Source organism: Pimephales promelas, chromosome 4, assembly GCF_988280905.1.
Source record: "Pimephales promelas chromosome 4, fPimPro1.hap1.1, whole genome shotgun sequence".
Taxonomy (NCBI): Eukaryota; Metazoa; Chordata; class Actinopteri; order Cypriniformes; family Leuciscidae; genus Pimephales; species Pimephales promelas.
In genome coordinates, this window is record NC_142772.1 from 21246571 (window position 1) to 21270846 (window position 24276).

A 24276-nucleotide genomic window follows, 5' to 3' on the forward strand; every position below is an offset into this window, starting at 1 on the left:
GCATGTGTACATTGCTATTTTAGTATACAGTATTGATTCATATTTTGAATTAGCTTTTATTTTTTAATTTCTAAATGTATCATTTCTTTTTTAGTAGTTATATATATATATATATATATATATATATATATAATTAGCTTCAAATTTTATTTCAGTTTTAGTATTTTTTTAAGCTTAGCTTTTCATCTCAAAATGTACATTTTAGACTTATTTCAATTAACGGCAAAAAAAAAAAAAAAAAAGGTTTCGTTTTTTGTACGACAATATATTAATTCAGATGCAAGTCACACATTCAAAGAACTTTTTAGTACTTTGAAAAGTGATCGTGTTTGCATACCGAAAGCACAAGGCCTCCTCTCTAGATCAGCTCTTAGTTGTGGGTCTTTTATATACAAACACACTGGTATGTACAAGCTTTTTCATCTTGCAAACACAAGAGTCATTCATTTCTTACACCTTCACCAGTGCTGCTATATTTCAAGGCTTTCACCATAAGCCAAGTTTCCCTTCTGAACACCTCATGATGTAAGCACTCTTCACACACTCTCAGAGTGATGGAAGAACAGTGTGTTCCTCCACAGGGGCCAAAGGGGGCTCCCCTGTGCTCTCAGCCTCTGTGGCCCCAGATCATTTGTTAGTCTGGATGTTTCTTCCCTGTCTGATCCCTGCTGTTATTCAATATGACACCGTAGCATCACACGGCGTGATCCAGTACAAACGGCCGCGCTGCCAGACGCTAATAATCATGGCCACGCTGAAAGCAAGAACACTTGAGCTTGTTATTTATTAACCTCGGCATCCTCCATCGCTCTTGGCCTGTCAGACTCAGACCATCCGCAGAGTCTTGGTTTCTAATCCCAAACCCGACCGCCGTGATCCCTGGTCACCTCCAGGAGACTCGCTTGGATTGTAGTTGAAAAGGGCATGATCAGGAAACGGCTCATTCCTCATGGATGGCTTTGGTAGATTTCTTGCTTTTGTACTAGAATCAGTTGTTTGGAAGGGATTGATTATTAACCCCACATGGTACACACATGTGTTCCCTCCATCATCCTGGATCAGAGATCTGGGAGATGTCATCTTGTAGGCTGGGCTCCTTCAACTAGAGTTAAGTTTGTTCATTTGGAACAGTGGCAATGAGGTGTATTGCGGAGTTGTCTTATGGGCTGTAATATATATATATATATATATATATATATATATATATATATAAGTTTAAAAAAATATAAGTTTAGTTTATATTATATATATATATAAGGTTTTTTTTTTGTAATTTATAGTAAAGTGAATGAGATGGACCAGATAGAGGGGGAGAAAGAAAAAAAAAAACACCCAAGTGTCAAGCATGCATGTGAACTTCAAATCGGTTTGAACTCTTTTTGATTTGAAATTTGCGGCTTTCCATGTTTTTAGATATAAGGTAGTGGGTGCTATGCATAGACTGTAAAAAATATGGACAAAGCGTTTGTGACGTCACCCATAGACTCTCTGAAGAACGGGTTTGAAGCTGTTTATGGGGGGTATGAGCGGCGCCATACTGGAAAATCTTGGAAAATACAAAATACAAAAGTTTCAGAAAGGATACAGAGGTGGTATGATCTGTTGAGTCAGATCATGGCCGAGACGTCAAATTCACTCGGCGCAGCCCATTATCAGCTGTCAATCAAAGTTAACCGCCCTTATTTGCCATACGTTTTATATCTAAATATGATCTAAACTAACGAGTTAGAAAAAAAAAATTCACCCCCCTCACAGTTGTCAGGAACATATTGAAGATTACAATAAAAGTCCATGGGACCAAACTGTATGGGATCATTAGCTATGTAGCGTTACGCGCGGGTCTGAACAGATTCCTGAATGATCCACCTTTGAGTTTGTCCTGGTGTCTGAAGAGACACAGCGAATTCACCGTCCTCATCCAATAATGTTTTCGGTGGAGTCGTAAAGACAATAAGAAGAGAGGGTCGTGATGAAACACACACCGATTTCTACTAAAGATTTCAGCACCATAAACTGTCCGATGCGCTTAATCCCAACCTGTCACTATACCAGTCACCGAAGCATTTCACTGTCCATTCTGCACGGTATTTTTTTCATTACGAGTCTTCTCGAATGTATTACATTTCAGCACTTCAGCATGACAGTTCGTATTTGTAGAAGTCTCTCCAAATTGTTCCTCAAACCACTTATCCATCGTCATGCCACCTATAAATCGAAATTTACTTTAAACATTTTAGCCTTTTTAAATTATGTCTGTGAGTGGACATAAGTGTAAAAGTAAAGTGGAGGCCAAACTTAAAACAAAGAAAGCACTGGAGTGACATTCAACAGAAAACACCGCTGACAGCGCTGAGCCCCAACTAAAGAGGAGATTATATCACCACAGCGGAGTCGATTGAAATTAGTCAAATATTTAATGCGTGCACAATAAACGGAGATGTTCAAATAAATTTAAATAAACAACAATAAATAAAGTATCTCTTGTTAGGCAGCATTTAAGCAACTAAATTAATAACTAGATTAAAGACCTAACTGTTATCTATCAAAATATGTGCCCTTGTGTTTTTTATTATTATTTTATTTGTTAGTTTGCTGAGAGATAAGCTATGCCTATTTGTGTGAGGAAATTTCACAAATTTTGTGTTGTAAAAAAATAAAAAGAATGAGACAATGTTTGAGAATGGTTTGTTGTTTTTATTTGAGCTTTCCTGCATATTACACATTGGAACGTTGTTGTTCACAGCCAGGGACTATATTTTTCTAGCGGAAGGAATGTTTTTATTGATTAAACTACATTAAAAAGTTGCACTAATACATTGTTTTTTATTGTAATATTGTGTGGCAACCGTTTTATAAAAGCAATAAGGTACTCGAGGCAAGTGCTGTATCGTGAATAAGTAACGGCTGAAGGGGTTGCAGGCACTCCGCTTCGCGTCGTGCCTAACAACGCCCTTCAGCCGTTACTTATTCACGATACAGCACAGCCTCTCGTACCTTATTGCTTACATAAAACAGTTCATATATCCTTGCTCATGAGAGGCTTTGTTCTATATTTTGATATATTGCATATTCAGATACTCATGCAGTTAGTTGATAGAATGTCTAAAGTGTGTTGAGCTGCAATCCAGATGTTAAATCAGAACTGGCAATACTAATATTTTTATGTGTTTTAAAAACTAAAATGTAGAGTATGGTTCTAATAAAGAGTGCATAGCTATGGCAACAATTTTGACCGGTAGTAAAAGTTACAATATTTATATAATTTGCAAGTTTCAAATCATGTTAATTTTCATTTAAACTTTTATTTTACAGTTAAAACATTTTCTAGTGTTTCACAAAAATATTTTCGTACAAAAATTAAATAAATCCAAGTTTTGCATGTATTAACCAAATAACAAAGACAAAACAGTGCAAAATGCTACAAATAAGAATTAATATTGATTGAGAACTCATACTGCAATCACTGTCATACCAGAGTTCTCAATTAATATTCATTTTTTGTATCCATTAAAAACTTAAAGCACAAACATCAGGAAATACATTTCCCTATTCGTTTTAACCATTCTTGTTTCTCCATAGGGAATCTTTTAGAACGAGTCAAAATCAGATTGTCCAGTGATCAGTGCCGCCCCCTCCGCCTGCAGGTCTACAAGCAGCTGCACAAACAACCTAGTTTGATCCCCATTGCAGTGTCTCAGTGCGGGGCTCACCTGTGACACATACTGCTCCAAATTCAACATAGTCCTCAGGTCCTCAGCCAGGCTCACCGCACAGGAATCTCCCCAGGTGGAGGCTAGCATGCCCGGACGGAGACGAATCAGGGTGCGGCACACAGTGGGACTAAGGTCCAGAGGAGTAAGTTGGGTTTTGTAGGTAGGCACGTGTTGCTCTTGAAGGTAGGTGAGGAAAAGGCAGGTAAGCACCCATGAGCAGGACTCTATGAAGGGAACGTCCCGCACCTGCGAGCAAGGAGTGTCCAGAGCTTTGTCACCTTCTTCCGCACAGCGAAGCAGCTCCTCACGTAGGTCCTCGAGAGAAACCAGGTCCAGAGGGGTCTGACCTTCATTGTCACGCAAGTGTAGAAGAGGAGAGCCTGCAAAAGGAACAAAAAAAAAAAATGCTTACTGTACAGGTTTACAACAGCATCAAGCATTTGACATGATCTGTTGCAGTTAAGATCAAGGCTGCTAATTATTTACAAGATCAGCAAGTCATCCTTCAGCTCTTTTTAGAGAGCAACGGGGTCAAGCTTTTGGTTCGGTGGTTACAGTATAGGGGGATCTTGAACCAGCTGGCTGACTAGCCTAAACACCATCTTAGAAGCCTATCGCTAGACCATGTTAACCATTTAAGACCAGCAAACATGTTGGGATGGTTTAATCTGTTGTTTTTCAGCAGGGTTGGGCTGGTTGAAGTCATTACACTTTGCTGTTTAGGTGAATGACGTCACATCAACACATTTAGCAATGGGCAACGTCAACAGTAAACTCATTATTGTTCAATGTCAAAATCCAATCTGCTAAATTGTTTTAGTTTATTAAACACACAGTCAGTCATCCTGAGTAATTAAAACCATAAAGTTGAACAAATAACAGCAGCTCTGTGAGGAGGAGGAAGAGATATCTTTCAAGCACCATTAGTTTGGTAGTGAAACTTGGCTAATGTCGAGCCACAGGCTAGCATCACAGCTAACTTATGCTAACACAAAATTAACAGGCTAAAACCTCAGTGGAACTTAGAATTTACATAATTAAGACAGAAAAGATCTTCAATGATTTAAATCCAAAAGTTTTTCTATTCTTACTACTTACTGACAAAAGTCTTACTACTACTAATTGAGCTATTTTTCCTATCTTTAATGTAAACACTTCTGAAGAGATTAGCATGAGCATGCTCTTTCTAAAAATGTACTGAGGCGCTACAATGATGCTGTCTGATTGTATTATGTTACTGAATTACTATATGTTATGTTACTGAATTACTGATTACTATATTCATGTACCATGGTATCTACATGGTACTTAAAGGGATTTCAAAGAATACCATGGTACTTGGCCAAAAACATGGTATCCATGATACTTTTTACTATCAGCGTGCCCTCAACCAGTCATCTACATTGTTGAAGTTAATGAATAAGTTAAGGATTTTCAGATCCACAAATAATGTATAATACAAATCAATATATATATATATATATATATATGAAAAAAACCTTCAACAAACCCATTTCCTTCAACTTCAGTTCTTTGCAATAATACATTTCCAAGAATAATGCATTTGATTTTCACAACAGAGCTTGTAGATGCCCATGCACGTGTTAAATGACTGTTTCTCTCTGTGACCACAGTTAAAATGACTTTAGTGTGGCTGAAGGTAAAGCCCATACGCTCTCGTTCTTGGCTTAGCAAACACCAGCCGTGTCAAGTGGGCTCTCTGTTTACATTTAGTTCTCCCTATTTCTATGGGAAACTGCTCTTGATGATACTCGACTCTTAAACCCCTGTGCTAATGTGGCAGCCGTTCTGCTAAAGCTCAGACAAATCTGCACCACTCTATAAAGCTTTGCCGTGCTTTCCGCTTGGTGTCGATACTCAGGCAAAGTCCTATTATCCAAAGACCGGATCATTGTGTGCACAAGTGCAAGAAAATAAAAGAAAAATGCCGCTTCATATTACAGATTTACCAAATACCAGAAAAGAAACCTCCTTACTTCCATCCTCTCTCTTTTACATCATAATTGTCAATCTGTTTCAATTAAACTTTTTTTGACAATGCACAAAACCATACCTTATATACAGGGGTTGGACAATGAAACTGAAACACTGGCCAATGTTGGAGGTTTCACATCTATATGCCTGGCGGCCAATCTTCAGAGTGAAGCACGGGTGGATCAGTGATGGTTTGAGCTCCAATATCATGATAATCCTGATTGTATTTGATGGACACGACACTGCCGAGGACTACCAAACCCTTCTGGAGGATCATGAGCACCTGATGCTCAAACCGTGTATCAGCATGATCATGCACCAACACACACAGCAAGACTTGTGACAGAAGGGTTTGATGAAGATGAAAGTGACGTTGAACATCTCCCATGGTCTGACAGTCACCAGATCTGAATATTATTGAGGTGTTTTGGAGGAGCGAGTCCACCAGCATCATATAGTGACCTGGACACTGTTCTGGAAGAGGAACGGCTCATAATCCCTCTGGTCACTGTGAAGGACTTCTATCTGTCAATTGGTGCTGTATTTGGATGCAAAATGAGGCCCTCACCATTCTAACAAATTATTGTGTTGTAAGACCAGGTGTTTCAGTTTTTTTGTCGAACCCCTGTAGCTTTATTTTGTTATGGAAATTTGTTTCTACTGACAGATAACTCCTGGTATACCTTGGTTTAAAAACAAAAGTGGATTTTTTAAAACTGCTGAGGTCAAGGGGCTGAAGAAGAAAATAAGTCCATGAGACTGAATCAAGGAGGAGAAGAAGAAGAAGAACAAATTTCTTTAGAACAGGTCAATGCCGTGACCCCCTTCCATGGATGAGACCTTGCCCAGAGCTCAGGCAAGAACTTCACTGGTTTAAGGTCAGAGTGTATCTCTCTAAATCCTTGACAGAAGCATTCAAAATGTATGTTTTTGGCTTTAGGGAAAACATTGTTATTTGACAGGAAGAAAACACCCTTTTCCTTTCAATGCTTACAGTAAGACTTTAGACTTTAAGACTTTCAAATACAGTGACAATTCAATAAAACTGCAAATGTCTATTCTTTGTTGAAGGGAGAGGCCTTGGATTGCCTCCAGCTTCCCCCTGCTTGATGTTCCACAGCTTTGATAAAAAATTGGACAGAGAGAAGGACATGTTTTATGCACGCTTAAATGGTACCCAAGCTCTGAAAAGGTTTTTTTCCCCTGTAAGGGGAGCGGGAATGTTTGCGTCCTTCATGACACACTAGACATTCAAACATCTATTTTCATTCATACCAAAATGGGCACACACACAAAGTCACACTCAAGTGCTTCATCTCACACTATAAGTACCATGACACCACACCGCAAGCACATGATGAATATAGCATCGGTATTCAAATAAAAGCATTAATAAAGCATTTAAAGAATATTATGGGAGTGTTTAAGCAACTATTGTGCTACAATTGTACTATTTTACCATGTTATTTATTAGCCCAGAATACAAAAAACAAAACAAAAAAAAACAACAACAATGAATCCTCGCTGTTAAGTTTGTCGAAGAATCTTTCTCATTCAAAAAAAAAAAAAACACAAAAAAAAAAACAAAACACACTTAACATAGCCTGTCCGCCATCACTGGAATCAGGTAGGCCGCTTTGTCAATGGCGGTCCCACTGCAGAGCCGTCAAATACTGACATGCCGAAACCTGGAATGTGACAAAGGCTGAGACGGGGCCCAGCCCGCCAGCGACTGCAGATGAAAGCAAGATATGGGTAGATCTCCCTACCCCCGGATGGCACGATCAGTCGTGACCCTTTCTTCACAATGGCCCATGAAACACACATCTGTCAGCACTTAGCCATGCAGATGCACCCCCAGCCGCTGGAGTGGTCAGCCGGGGGTTTGATACGATACTGGCGCGTTCGTCATACCGAACGATTGAAGTGAGTCCAGGTACTGGCTTGATGTGTCAGGTAGTCCGCTCAGCAGATAAATAAAACACCTGGGGGTATTAAATGCCAGAGATGGTAATTATGCCCCCCCGCACAGGCGACAACAATTCGGGGGATTCATCCCTCGCAGATATTTGCTCCTCTGCCACAGATGAGCTACAGCTAACGTGCATGTAAACCACACATCAGAGCAAAGCAAGCCGCCCCTTAGCCTTTAGAGGGCAGACGAAGACTAGGAATAGAGAGGTGGAGGAGGGGAGGCAGAAACAAGAGCGAAAACCATTCCATCCGTTCTGTATCCACACATATTTAATCTAGACAACACAAACCCTTAGTCTATGAACCCACGATACACTTCTTTGTCATGTTGTGAACCCGCAGACGCACACCGACCCAACGGATCTCTGTTTGTGTGTGTGTGTGAAATCACATTATACTGACTAACAGAGATTGACCAAGACAAAAGGCCAGGCAGGCTCAGATTAGGACAGATTACTGTGCATGGGGGGCACAACAGGAGCTTTTTGTAACCTGATTCCTTGGCATCACACTCGAGTGGCACAGGCCCCCTCCCTACTTCGCATTACAAACACAACGCAGACGACTCTTGATGCCTCCATGCCAGACTGATAAAGATAGGTGCCATTCATCCCACCTAGATTATCAGAGCAGCGCAGTGTGGTTTATGGCACACAGATGGAGCCACATAAAGATTTGTGCCTGTTTTAACGGTCTAGTCTCAGCCACACATGGCACGCTGGACCACTGTCAGATGCATATTGCACATAAAAACAGCAAGAGCTGGATGATATCACCAGATCTGATCTGAATAACTTCTGGGGGTCAAGGTGCATCAAGTTTGCTATTGGTTTTGGTTTGTGCAATGAAAACTGATCCATGTATTGCCCAAATCATGCCAGATTAGTATTAATATTGACATTACTTTTAAAATATAATATATATATATATATATATATATATATATATATATATATATATATATACACAATTTAATTTTTTATATTTATATATATATATATATATATATATATATTAGGGGTGGCACGGTACATGAAAAAACACCCGAACCGTTCGGTTCGCTTGTCTCGGTTCGGAGCGCGTGTGCGTCTCACGGTTCGACGCATGCGCAATGTAACCTCGTGCCCGTATGTGACGTGTGTTTTCTTTTCGCGCGACATAAACTTGTTCGACTTGGACCGGCGCTGCACAGAGCGATCGGTGAATAACATCAAACTAGCGCGAGTCGGCTCCGTATGCATTCATCACTTTCGCGGTATTTGATGTCATTAACGATCGCTCTGTGCAGCGCCGGTTCAAGTTAATAAACAAGCCAGTAAAAGTGGAGTATGGAGCGCTGCAGGTCACGGCACGCGGAGAAATGGCAAGTGGGAGAGATGAGGGAGTTGGAGGATGCGCCAGCGTCGTATAAGTCTATGGTATAAGTCCGGTGTGTGGGAACATTTTGGATTTCATGTTATGATATTTTAATTTAACTACAGTGATAAGAGCTTCAGTCATACGTTTCCAAACCCTGCACTTTAATTTTAAGTGGAAAAAAGTACCCTCACATTTTGGGAATAGAAACATTGTTGATACTGTTTTTGTGTTGAGGTTGAATTTCAATTTCACTTTATGTTTATGGCCTTTGCTATTGCTATAGCTTAATTATCTATAGGCAATGAGGTTTCATGTATATTGACATTTAAAAGACAGTGTTTTAAGAGTTCCTCTCTTTTTCTTTTAAAAGATAGAATTTTGGTAAGAGCTACAAAAGTTAGCAGTTGATACATGAAAGTTAATTTCTTTGTGTAAATAAGATTTATGTGATAAAAATGCACAAGTTCTTGTAGAGATAGTGATACACATTCTCCTTTTTTTTGCCAAATAAACAAAAAGCATGTCAATTTCTTCTCTCTTGCTGTATCTAAATCTCACCTAGCTTTCCTCTGAGATAGTCCCAAAATGTGCTTAAAGTCAAAGAGTCAAATTCAGTTTGTGCATGATTGCATGAATATAATATATATTTTTTTAATACTGTATCCTAAAGTGTGGATAATTAAGCTATATATCACATGCTGAAGTACATTTCTGGAGTGTTAAAGATTAAAAGAAAAAATAACAAGAACCGTACAGAACCGAAAACCGTGACCCTAAAACCGTGATACAAACCGAACCGTGGGTTTTGTGAACCGTGCCACCCCTAATATATATATATATATATATATATATATATATATATATATACAATTTAATTTTATATTTCATTTGTAAAAAGGTATTATTATTATTAATATAAAATACTCAGGAGTTTTTTTTTTTGTTGAGGCACAAAAAAAAAGGTACAAAGACTGTCTGGTTAGTATCCTCTCAAAAGGTACACCTTTGTACCTCATTTACCACTACAGGGTGCATATTAGCATCTAAAGTGTATATAGTAGATAGTACCCAAATGATACATCTTAGTATCTTTTCGCTCTTGAGGAACGTTTTCATAATTCCCATAACTATTGACGGAAGTGAGCGCTTTTTTGCGTGTTCTCACTGCACAAACGAAAGATTTTAGTTATAGGAATGCCTTTTGAGGGGAAACTTAGTTAGCTCCTACTACAGCGTAGTGTCTAACCCAGCACAATAGGAACTACCAGTGATGTACAGTAGGTGTATGTTGATTGGCTGAATGCACGCCATACAAAACGCCAGCACCCAGCATTTTTAAAAAGCCACGAACATGGAAAACAGCGCTAAGACAAACATACAGAAACATAGATCGGTTATCACAAAACCCATGACACACAACATAAACACAGCTCTGATCACGGCATCCTCGATCCTTCGGTTTTTGAATGCCGCACAATTATGACGTTTCTGTTGGCCTGCTTATGTCACTGTAACCAGAATGTAACCAGAAAAATTGACCTAGGGGAAAACTTAGTTCTCGAGGATCACCCTGGTGGGTAGTTTCTATAATTGAGTTCCTATAACTACCAGAATGAGTTGCAAAGTGCATGATAACAGCCAATAGTCTATATGAGACTACACAAAACTTCAGAAAGTACTATTAAAGCTATTAATAGGAAGCTTGATAATGTAGTTTTTTTTTTACAAGTTTTTAACATAGTGATATTACAGCACCAAACTTTTTAGAAACATAGCAACAATTTTGGAGCTTTAATATTAGTATGCATACGTCCCTTTTTGTTTTGCACGTGTGCCCAATTTGGTTTGGATGTGCACATTTCCCAAAAGCTTGTGAGTTAGAGTGTCCTAACCACAAACATGACTAGGTTTGGGTGAGAAGTAATTTAATTGTCTAAGTTATTTTATTGTCTGTAATCGAAAATCCAATCAGATGATATTTGATGTCTAATATGTGGTTATGTGCAGTGAGATTTTAAACGAATGAGATTACTATGCTGCAAAAATGTAAACCAATGCGACAGACAAAATGTCCTGCTGTCACGATCGTGGCTGTTGTCATTACTGTGCAAGCATTCTCAAAATATTTCAAAGACAGTACAGAATCTGTGCCATTTGCAAAGAAAAAAAAGTTTGGTGGAACTCATACACACCAAATTCAGAGTCAAACATCCGGTATTGATCCTAACAGTGGCACAGCTGAAAGCCTGGTGAGCTCAGTGTGAGAAAGTGACTTAGTTAATTATGCATTTTAATAGGAGAAGAATTATGCAGAGGAAGCTCAAAGGCACTCGCAATCAGAGGGAGAGAGAGAGAGACTGAATGAAAGAAAAAAAGGATGGAGGGAGATAAGTCTGAGAAGAGAAGCTGATTAATGTATTTGGTGTGACTAGCACAAACAAACAAACAAACAGAGCATGAGGAGTTGTGTAATGACTAAATTGAGAGCTTTGCCAGAGCTTTAATCTAACGTGGCTTCAATACAAAATGCGAGGGGGAAATACTCCTATTAATGTACACAGAGAGGAAGAAAATGAGAACAACTGCGTTTGAACTCAGCCTTATTAACAAAGACATTGAGCCATCATTTGTCATTACAGTGCTGGAGCGACGACACCAAGGATCTCTAAGCCTTTAAGTGTTTTATACTCTAATACCACAACAAAAAGAAAGCATGGCTCTTTTGTTACTCTGAGTTACTGTCTATACTATTAACGACGGGTAAGAAATATAGTTGAGAAATTATTGATGAATGGTAACATTTTGGAGACAACAATACTTGTAAGAACTTCAGAAAGTCATGAGACAATGCTGGAGAAGTTCAATGACATGGATTACAGTTTCATTCATCAAGGCTGTTTGGGTAAAAACTGATCTATTGTGACAAATTTAAAATGATGTTTGCAACAATTTTAAAGCGATGATTCACCCAGAAATTTAAATTCTGTCCTCATTTACTCACCCTAATATTGTTCAAACTAGTATAACATATTATAAATATTCTGAGAATGTTTTTATTCAAATAATAAAACACCATTTTACCCAATTGACTTTTAAGACTCAAAATTTCACAAATGATCGACTTTTGTGTTCCATTGAAAAATATCTGTCATGCAGGTTTAAACGAGTTTTTCATTTTTTGCTATAGATATTGTCCAAGTAAATTAAGTAAATATTGTTTTTCAAAAGAAAGGGTTAGGGTTTATTTACAATAAAAGATAGGACTTGATTTCATCTATCAGGATTTGTTAAGTATCTATTGATCAGTTAAATTTGGCGATGCGGTACTGCAAAAATAAATTTAGTTTATACATTTTGAAAACATTTCTCTCATTTTCTCTAAATCATGTATAATGTGACAAGGGACATATTATACATGATACATTTATTAAGTCAATTTTTAAGCCATGTTCTTGGCATATAGATATAATATTGACAGATTGATCATCAATGCCAGTAGTAGTCAAAGGATCACAATTTTTTTTTTTTTTTTTTTACAGAAATAACTTTACCTTGAATTTAGCTTGAATTGTCTTAGATCATACTGAAAATCTAATGTAAACCTGTAAATAGATTTTTAGTATTTTTAACGCTAAAAAAAAGTCATAAATTAAAACATAATAAAGTGACATTAAAGCAAAAAGGGTAAGCACCAAATACTAAGACAATCTGTCAAATTTATGTTAATTTTGCAATTCAACTATTTCATGAAATGTCTCATACCAATTACCTTATGCTCTCAATGCACACATAAATACTACATCAGACCTATATCAGGATCTCGTAAAAGGTGATGTGTGTCTCTCAGCTGAGTACTTATACAAGAAACCTCAACTGAATTTTAGGCGACAGCCCTTTTCTGTACATTATAAACAAGACTGAGCAGAACAATCTGTTATAAACAGACCCTTGTGCAAAAGACTCCAGACCCTATTTTAACGATCTGAAACGCAAGTATCAAGCGCGAAGTGCAAGTAACTTTGTGGGTGGGTCTTAGGCGCTGTTGCTATTTTACCGGTGGGATAAATGACTCTTGTGCCATAGTTTAAAAGGGGTTGGTCTGAAATAGCTTCATTATTCATAGGTGTGGTTTGAGCCACACCAATACACATGAAATAAACCAATCAGAGTGTCACCCAACATACCCTTTAAGAACAGGTGCGCATGTTGCATGGCAGATTGTTATTATTATGGCGAATTCACCAGGCATGTGCAAGGAGCGGTTCACAGCCGAGGAGACCGACGTTTTTGTCAGGTCAGTGAAAGACAGAAGTGACGTTGTATGGGGATGGGAGAAACCCACCCAAATCAGCTTAAACATTAAACATTATATGTGTCTTGCCACTATTGGACAAACAGGTCTGTCAGGCAAATCAGGTTTTTTTTTTTTCTGATCAGTGGCGGAATTGTTTTCTGGAACTGCAAAATAGCACCAGGGAATGTTTGAGCTGAATCACGCCTCCTTTTTGCGCCGACCCGCCCAGGGAGCGCAAGTTCATTTCCTAGTTAAGACGTGCGTCTGTGGAGGGAAAAGCCTGCTTTGCGCTGGTGCAAAGTAAGAATGAGACATGTGCCAGTGTACAAAGTCATTTGCGCCGGGTGCAAGAAAGGGCACCCAGAGTCATGCCAGCGAGCCTTAATCCATCCCAGTCCTAAAAACAGAGCTGTATCCACAGCAACAGTCAAGCCAATGGGCTCTATGCACGGCGGTACTTCCGGTGAAGGTGTAAGGATGCTCGATAACTTCCGCCGATCGTAGAGTTCAATGCAATCCCGAGAATTTATATTGAATTTTTATACTACATGGTTATACTAAAGAAACATTAGTCACAAAAACAGATAAAACAGACACCCCTCATTGTGTTTATGCTTCTTTTTAAAATTATATTAACTAAACATAACTATATATGAAATTACATCTAAACGTATGTACGTTTCAAAGGCGGGAGGACAGTGAATTTCGAAGACCGTTTTCCTCAGTGTTCCTCCGCTTTAATCTCCACAACCGGGAATGGACGAGCATCCTTGCGTCAAATGCGGAATTTATGCGTGCATATAGCCAATAAGATTCAAAGGCTCATTCATGGCCATTCTTTGGGCTGCTCTACTTTGGATACAAGTTGTTGTGTGCTGGAAACCATATGCTATACCAATCAGAAAATGATGGTAAAATTACGCTCCACGCTTGCAACTTGTGTGTGTGTGGGTGTGTGCGTTTCAGGGGAGGTTATTGTGGCAGCTTTGGGCTAGGCAAGCTGATGACACCTGTCCCTGCCCTTGGCCATGGCACGGTTAGCCTGCCAGTGCCCACGGGCAATAGGAGGAGGGTCTAGTCCCCCCCCCCATCCCCCTAATAGACAGCTATGTTTTGCATATAAGGGCTGTACAACATTGGAAGCAGAGAGCAACAGTGAGAGCATGAGAATAAGTGCTCCTTATTATTCTTTATGCAAACCAACATATTGTTGGTTCTTTAATATCTTTGTTTAATCCAATTGTTGTCAACATTTAACCATAATGACCGTTTGTTAATTATAATGACTTTGTGAACCTGATTCATAAGAGGAAACAATTAAGACACCCATCTAAAAAAAAATAAATATTTATTTATATATTTATATAATACATATTTAATAATGATTCGATTATTTTTATTTAATTATTTATAAGCATTCCCACACTTTAAGAAATAATTTTCAGTGATTAATGGATAATGATTTAAATCAGAGTCAGAATCATATTAATCAGTCAATGTTTAGCCCATTAAGAATTTATAGCTGATGTAGTTAAGTCTAGATGTAGTAAAATGCACATGATATCAGGGCACCGAATTTGGAAATCCACTGTCTCCTCAAAAGAGTCCGTTTGCAAGCAACAGAGGGTTGTTCACACGCACAGTAAACCTGTATTGTTCACTCAACTGCGCATAATAGCAGCGAATGAATACAAACACAATATTGACCCGCATTCTGTTTTCTATCACGCGCCGTGCACGTTTGCGATGACATAATATGCACACAAAGCACCAGAGTTGGATAGATTCAAGTTGAGTGTGAAACCAGACCAACGGTGCAGGGGGTGCCTGGGACAAACGCGCTCGGGCTTGGACAGCGGCAAACAAGCCCAGTGTAAAAGCCCCCTAAATCTGTTAGTGAGCACTTCTCCCTTGCCGAGATAATCCATCCACCTCACAGGTGTTGCATATCAAGATGCTGATTAGACAGCATGATTATTGGACAGGTGTGCCTTAGGCTGGCCACAATAAAAGGCCACTCTAAAATGTGCAGTTGTATTGTGTTGTGGGGGGTGGGGCGGGCCCGTGGAATGTTGGTCGACTCCTCTTCGATGGCTGTGCAAAGTTGCTGGATATTGGCAGGACCTGGAACACGCTGTCATATACGCCGATCCAGAGCATCCCAAACACATCCATTCATGCTGACTGCGGGAATGTCCACCAGAGCTGTTGCCCAAGAATTGACTGTTAATTTCTCTACCATAAGCCATCTCCAAAGGCGTTTCAGAGAATTTGGCAGTACATCCAACCAGCCTCGTAACTGCAGACCATGTGTGACCACACCAGCCTAGGACCACATCCAGCATCTTCACCTCCAAGATCGTCCGAGGACAGCTGCTGCAACAATCGGTTTGTATAACCAAAGAATTTCAGCACAAACTGTCAGAAATCGTCTCAAGGAAACTCATCTGCATGCTCGTCGTCCTCATCGGGGTCTCGACTTTAGTGGGCAAATGCTCACATTCGATGGCTTCTGGCACTTTGGAGAGGTGTTCTCTTCATGGATGAATCACGTTTTTCACTGTACAGGGCAGATGGGAGACAGCGTGTATAGCGTCGTGTGGGTGAGTGGTTTGCTTATGTTTACGTTGTGGATCGAGTGGCCTATGGTGGCGGTGGGGTAATGGTATGGGCAGGCGTAAGCTATGGACGACAATTTTGAATGCACAGAGATACCGTGACGAGAACCTGAGGCCCATTGTTGTGCAATTCACCCACGACCATCAATTCATGTTAAAGCATGATAATGCATGGCGCCACGTTACAAGGATCTCTGCACAATCCGTACACAATTCCTGAAAGCTGAAAACTTCCCAGTCCTTGCATGGCCAGGATACTCACCAGAAATGTAAGAAATGATGCTATGGATCGTGTATACAACAGCGTGTTCCAGGGCCTGCCAATATCCAGCAACTTCGCACAACCATTGAAGAGGAGTGGACCAACATTCCATGGTAATTCAATACAGTAAACCTGCACATTTTAGAGTGGCCTTTTATTGTGGCCAGCCTAAGGCACACCTGTGCAATAATCATGCGGTCTAATCTTGACATACAACAACTGTGAGGTGGATGGATTATATCAGCAAAGGAGAAGTGCTCACAAACAGCTTTAGACAGATTAGTGAACAATATTTGAGAGAAATAATCCTTTTGTGAACACAGTAAAAAGTCTTTGATTTTTGAGTTCAGCTCATGACAAATGGGGGCAAAAACCAAAAGTGTTGCGTTTATAAGTTTGTTATTATATTTATAACATTTATTTGTCAAAACAGGATAACCAGTAAAAATTAAACCATGAAGGCCAAAAAAAAGAAAAAGAAAAAAAAAAACAGGCTGAGAAGAGTTTCCATTGATAATTTCCATCGATCTGGGGCTCCATGCAAGATATCATCCCATGGAGTCAAAAAATCCCAAAACTACACGGAGGGACCTGATGAATGACCTGCAGAGTGCTGGGACCAAAGTAACAAAGGCTACCATCAGTAACACACTACGCCGAGAGGGACTCAAATCCTGCAGCGCCAGGCGTGTCCCCCTGCTTAAACCAGTACATGTCCATGCCCATCTGAAGTTTGCCAGAGAGCATATGGATGATCCAGAAGAGGATTGGGAGAATATCATGTGGTCAGATGAAACCAAAATAGAACATTTTGGTAAAAACTCAACTCGTCATGTTTGGAGGAAGAAGAATGCAGAGTTGCATCCCAAGAACACCATACCTACTGTGAAGCATGGGGGTTGAAACATAATGCTTTGGGGCTGTTTTTCTGCAAAGGGGACAGGAAAACTGATCCGTGTTGAGGGAAGAATGAACGGGGCCATGTATCGTAAGATTTTAAGCCACAACCTCCTTCCATCAGTTAGAGCCTTGAAGATGAAATGGGGCTGGGTCTGTCAGCATGACAATGATCCCAAACAGACCGCACGGGCAACGAAGGAGTGGCTCCGTAAAAAGCATTTCAAGGTCCTGGAGTAGCCTAGCCAATCTCCAGACCTCAGCCCCATATTAAATATGTGGAGAAAGTTGAAAGTCCGTGTTGCCCAGCGACAACCCCAAAATATCCCTGCTCTAGAGGAGATCTGCATGGAGAAATGGGCCAAAATACCAGCTACAGTGTGTGCAAACCTGGTGAAGACTGTCATTGCCAACAAAGGTTATGTTGCAAAGTATTGAGTTGAACTTTTGTTATTGACCAAATACTTATTTTCCACCATAATTTACAAATAAATTCTTTAAAAAAATCCTACAATGTGATTTCCTGGATTTTTTTTTTCTCATTTTGTCTCTCATAGTTGAAGTGCACCAATGATGAAAATTACAGACCTCTCTCATTCTCATTCTAACTATGAGAACATGCACAATCAGTGGCTGACTAAATACATTTTGGCCCCACTGTTCATACATTTATACTTAAAGCTAAAATCTTAAATTCTATACAAAAAAATAAAGCACATGGGCATGTTAAAAGTCAACTACCCAATCTCTGAATCCACAGAATCATCTGTCATCAGGTTGTCTGTGTGCACGTCCGTGTCTTACGAGGGATCTCGGCTGTCTGTATCCCAGACACATCACAAATCTAATTTCGTGAAAAAGGCATCTTTTCCTGACCTCTTTTCATGCATTGGTATAGGGCCAATCTCAGTCAGCATGAAGAGAAATGGGAAAAAAAGAGGGAAAAAAAAACACATTCTCACCGGGACCAAACAATCCCAATCTAATTTAGTTTTTGAGGCCAGAATATCTACATGAGTTAATAGGGGAGCAGAATCAAATTAACTATAATTAGTCAAAATGGAGGAGAGAGAGAGAGAGAGAGAGAGAGAGAGAGAGAGAGAGAGAGAGAGAGAGAGAGAGAGAGACACAGTAAGGCGTGTGGGAAACCAGGAGCCCGTCTCATTTTGTCTCTAGTCCCTCCCCGTCGTCAAGCCATCCCGTGCTTACTGCATTGACACATGTCCCACTCGCTTCAAAGCTCGCAAACATCGATTGCATGTGGCACGCAAACAGCCAGGCGCGCCAAAACATTTCTGTTCTGACAGATTTCCCCCGTGAAAAACCAGCATGTGAATTTCACAAGAGCTGCAGACCTGACTTGTCTAATCTCTTCAGGAGGATGCTAACAGCGTCATCCACGCCGATGGGTTATTCCTGCAAATGGATGGTTTTTTATAAAGGAAAGAACGTAAAAAAGCTTGAACCCTGAAAGGCAGAAGTAAAGACGAAAGTAAATGCGTGTGTGCGTGGTAGATCGTGGCTGTTAATCCACAGGAGAGGCCTGGATTTAACAGATTTCTACAAAGCACTTGTTTGTTTACACATGTAATGCCGCTGTAATATGACTTTCTGCTGCTTTCACTCATCAGTTTGTTTATACTGACATCACACATGGAAACAGAAACTGTTTTTCTCCTTATTTACTCCAGTAAGAGAAGCACTTCCATATGACTTGATAAATCCAACATTATTCTCAAAGGAATCACATCTGAACATATTTTGAAATAATAGGTTATAATATGGTATTCAATACGAGTCATGCTCCTATAGAAGGGTCGTTTGATTGTGACTGGATAAGAGACTCGTGAGAGACTGAACCAGGAGGAACAAGTAAACTCGTGACTATTTTGAAATTCAACAGCTGCTTTAAAGTTGCCGTTGAAGGGTTTACATTGATGCGAGTGTGTCTGTGTGCATGCGCTCTCATGTTTTCAGCCTTCTTATGTGAAGATCTGTATTCACGGTATGAATCTTTATGCATCGAGTGTGTGTATCTGTGTGTTTGTATGCATTGTTATGTAAAGGTTTGATCTCAGACTGTGTATGCGTGTACAGTACGTCAGGCACTCACCGCCGCGGCGCAGCAGCATCCTGGCGATGTGTGTATGTTGGTTCAGCAGGGCATCGTGTAGGGGACTGACTCCCTGGACCTGACTGCTCAGCTGCAGGTTCAGGGAGTGCTGCAGAAGGGCCTGCACACACTCAGTACTTCCATGGTTACAGGCTTCATGAAGAGGTGTCCAGCCAGCGTGATCTACAAAACGGGATGCAAAAGATACTGTGACATTCACAAGGCCTAGCTTATATGTTTTTAGCTGATCATAATACAACCTATATTAAAACTATTTTCTGATGTCAGAAAGCAAATAGATCAGTGTACTTTGCAGTTAAATAATAGGTACTTTTAATTTTTGCCATTTAATTGTATATTTATAAGAATCAAATTTTAATGTTGCGCATTGCAAATCGTGAGGTACACTGTCTTTGTAGCATTTTGCTAACGTTGTAACGTTAATGTAAAGTAAATTGTTAAACAAAAGACATTTTCTGACTAGTATATTAAATTGACATTTTCACACAATAATTAATTCGAAGAATTAGAGTAAACAAAGTAATCACAACATTAACAACTCAAATTGGTTTTAGCAAAGAGGCCCTAATCGGAAACATTTCAGAACGTCATAACGCAAGCACACTGAAACATACTTGCTAATTTTCAAACAGAACTCATTTTACAATTCCCAGTACAGTCTTTTTGAGTAAAATTAAACTAAAAAAGTCCCCACAATATTTTATTTTTATTTTATTTTTTTAGCAAAGACCTCATAATTGCGCAAACAAACATACTGACTCGAAAATGCACTTGCTACTATTTATCAAATAAATCTCATATTAAGTAAACTAAAAATTTAATGCAACTTCATAAAAACCAATATATGAATGATTTTTCATCAAGCCATATGACACAAATACCCACAATTATATCAAGATTTCAAAAAGAGATTGGAAAGCGAAAGGCATGCACAAAATTAGCTTGAAGCCACTGTAATAAACCAAGCCTAAAACATTGTCCCGAGCCCCCTAAACACACGCTTTGTTTTCCTTGATTTAACTGTTCAGCATACAAACAAAGTAACACCTAAAAAGCAGGATGATTCTACAGAGGGAAGGGGAGCAATGTAGAAACCTACCTTTAATGTTGACGTCCGTTCCAGGCAAGCGGAGGATACAAAGCAGCGTCTCCACCTGGTTCTTCTTGCAGGCTCGATGAAGGAGTGTTTCGCCTACACATGGATGGAGAGGAGAGAAAGAGAGAGAGACAAAAAGGGCAAGTGGAAGAGAGAAGTGGGCAACATCCAAAATCAGGGTGCGTCCTGCCAAGTGCCCCGTAATCGCTTACTTAATGTTCCTTGTGCTCGACATAGAAACGAACAAACAGGCACACACGACATGGAAAATGTCAAAATTAAACAGATGAAAGGGGCTGACCCTGAAAAAGGGCTTTTTTGGTGGGAGGGGGGAGAGGGACAGGAAGCAGAGAAAAAGCAAAGAAAGGCACTCATCCGTTCTCTTTGTCGCAATTCCCCCTTTTCCGGACAGTGGGACTTCTTTACTTACACTAGCACCCCAAGTTGAAGGCAATTGTGGGAAAAGGATTCCTGACAGTGTGGCATTGTTCAGCCGGGGGAAAGTTATGGTACAGAGCCCATACACAAAGCCTCTGATGGGATTTTTCAAACAGCCAGAGTTCAAAAGCTCCACTGGGCAGTACGAATGGGAACACGTGATTCTCACTTCTGCAAACTACAACAGCCAGACATAAAAGCCTCCAAGGACTTTTATTTACATTTTTCCCTCTGCCTGCTCCCTTTGTAAGGCAGCCTTCATCCCTTGCTCTGCCGATACAATATCAAATCGGGAATATATTAGAGGGTGGGCTGCTGCTTTTTTTCCATGTGTGGCTGAACTTCACAAGAAAGTAAAAGGCCAAACTTGAGTGCCTCTGTGGCTGCCATTATAATGCCGCTGTGCAAAGCTGCTAATAAATGCTTTACTGGGTCTCACCAGGGTGCCCATTTCTCTGCAGCCTTGGCTGGCTAGATAAAACCCGACGTGCTAAAAGAGCCAAAGCGGAGAGAGGCAGTAGGGATGAGGAGGGGGAAATAAAGCAGACAGGCTTCTTTCTTCTTGTGGCAAGGAAAAAGGGAGAAGCGGCATCCTCTTTCACATCAATATGTTGGTCGGGTTTTCAAGAAGCGTCTTTAAGCCAGATCAAACAGAGAAAATTAGGTTAGAAGCAAACGTAAATGACCAGATAAGGCTAATCTGTCTGCGGCTTTGTGTGTGCAGAGTGACGTCTGTCATGCTATAAAGAATGAAGATGTGGAAGTATTAGGATCATGGTTTAGACACTGGAAACATTTTTATATCTATATTTGGGTTCCAAGAACAAAAAGATCAATTAAATTATTATTATTATTGCAATTCAAAAATTCTGCAGACAAAGAACATGTCTACATCTGGCTTTAAAATCCATCTTGGGTGATCCAATGACAAGTGGACTGAACTAAATGCAAAACGTTTTGTGATTGGATTATTTGGCTACTTAGTTTTACTGATTATTCAAACAACTTTTACTCTCTACCTGACTACATTTTTGAATAAGTATATGTACTCTTTACTTCAAATTTTAATGAGTTTTGCAATTACACGTTACATTTTGCATGGCACCTAACTTTTTCTGGAGCAGTTTATTTCTGCTACAAAAGAAGTGATATCGTCATCTACAGAGCATTTAATGTACTATATCTTGTACGATTTGGCCAAACGGTCTCTCAACTTCCGGTCTCTCTTGAATCCAACACAGAAGTAAATTAAACTGAAATTCATCGACTGGCCGCTAGAGACATGCTCCAAAAGAGAGTCAATCCCATAAGACTTGGGCCTGTAATTACCATAGACTGTTTAAAATCAGACATCTCAGCTCCACCAACGCCCCACCTCTTTGCCCATTTTCAGTTATCTGGGAGTGACACGCTGCCAAGAAGGCGACGGCCGGTTCCGCCCACTTTGGTGTTAAAAGATGCTCTTTAGAAACCTAAACTAAACTAAACAACTATAGAACCAACTGTCAATATAACCTTACTTATACCACGGTTGGTCTCTATAAATTGGTACTATTTATAGAGACCAAATTACTATTGGTACTACTGGTACTATTTATAGAGTTGGTTCTTATTATAGAACCAACTGTCAATGTAACCTTACTTATACCACATTTGGTCTCTATAAATTGGTACTTTGAAGATCAAAATTAGAGTGTACATGATATGCCGGTAGCTTCCCAACATATTAGTATTACAAGAATCTTCCCTAGTTGTCTTCATCAGAAACCAATCCAGCTGCACATGCAAATGAGCACGCTTAGGACAAAGACTCATAAAATAACCACAGAGTAACTTTCCCACTCTGGAATTTCCACCTTTCTCATTGGTCAAGCAAACCCGGAGGAGGTTGGACCTTCCACAGACTTTAAAGGGCATTCACAGAAGCCCTTCCCTTTTTTTTTTGGCCTTCTCTGATTTGTTCCGGGTGCTGTGCTGTCCTACTTGGCCTCAGCAGGGCCCAAGGCCACATGCTTTGACTCACAACCAGCCATGGGCTCATTCAGGAGAGAGAGAAGACTCTCTCAACCACAACAGAACCAAGGACAGTCCCAGAAGTTTGGCACAACGACTCCATCAACCATCAACTCTTCCGACTTCCTCCCTTCTCCTGGGTGCTCTGCTTGGCCTCTCCAGCCAGGCCCAACCAGCCATGCTCTCATGAAGAGAGAGAGAGAAAACTTTAAACCAACTTCCACATTTGACACTCACAGAACTATCAATGACCTCAATTTTCAACAACTTCAAGAATTGTCCCCACACTACAAAGCTATTCAAGGTATCAATTTAGTGCTCTGAAAATGAAGAGCTCTGAAGCTGATGGTTCTTGTCACAGTTAAATGAATCTCCTCCATAGTTTCATTTCCGGCTTCCAGTTCCATTCTATCACTCACCCTTTTACCCACACATGTATTAGTTATGTTTGTAATTTAGTTAATAAAACTTGTGCACATTATGAATTTGGTTCTGATTCACTCCTTGCAAACAAAGTCTCTTTTATGATCTTGATCTTGTACATGCTAAGAAATATTTTATTCTTCTGTGGCCATGGAAGATACCCTTTTCTTGGAATAAATTAATAATCAAAAGAGTTTGTTGGACGAAATGATTAATTGCTTGTAATATTAATTTAGCTACATCAAGTTAATCGAGTTAACTGACCCAAGTTATTATTGATTATTTCATAGAGCTAATTTGTTACAATGTATTGTGTATAGTTCACCCAAAATGAAAATTACTGTGTTAGAAAGAGATGAAAGTTTACAGAGTTTAGTGCCAGTACTACATTAAATTACTATATATACTGTATAATAATGCAATGGGGGAATATTTGTGGGTCCTGATACTGTCAAATGTCTTATGTTACCAGAAAAAAATGGCCTACAGCTCCTACTTCAGTGTAGGGTCTAAACCAGTGACTTTATTGCCCGAACGCATGCGAAACACCAGCACCCGCCATTTTTTAAAAAGCTGTGTAAAATAAAATATAAAAAAAAAAATGTAAAAAAAATTCTAATAAGTTATCTGTACTTTTACTCGAATATGGTTTTCAGTTACTCTTTACACCTTTGCATCTGACTGATCGAAAACAATTCTAATTCTGAACACAAGTGGTCACAGAAAACACATCTGAAACAGTGTTTTTGGTAACCACTATTCATCTGATTGCCAGTGATAGATCCTAATATCAGCTATAACAAGGTTCTAAAGTACATTTTAAAATGACAACATTTGAATGTAATATTCCAGAGCAAGCTAAACCAATGACAGAACTTTAAAAATTAAATGAAATAAATAGCACATATTGATATTGATATCTCTTGGTCTCAAAATAAGGAACAACAGGGTAGCAAGCAACATGCAGCTTAACTCAATTGTCAAAGTACATGAAAGCAAGACCATAAAAGCTCAAAGTCAATGGAAAGAATTAGGGTATTATCAAGAAATAAAACTGAAT

General features: G+C 39.5%; 1 protein-coding gene across 1 annotated transcript in view; it reads right to left on the minus strand.

Moving 5' to 3' along the window:
- Positions 1-3266: 3266 nt before the first annotated feature.
- Positions 3267-24276, minus strand: part of slf1 (SMC5/6 complex localization factor 1) — a 42686-nt gene continuing 21676 nt past the window's right edge. Inside the window, exons 17-19 of the mRNA XM_039662464.2 lie at positions 20346-20438; positions 19226-19408; positions 3267-4093 (exon numbers count right to left, since the gene is read on the minus strand). Coding sequence (XP_039518398.2) covers positions 3588-4093; positions 19226-19408; positions 20346-20438 — 782 coding nt within the window. The 3' untranslated portion in view covers positions 3267-3587. The remainder of the gene's footprint in view (positions 4094-19225; positions 19409-20345; positions 20439-24276) is intronic.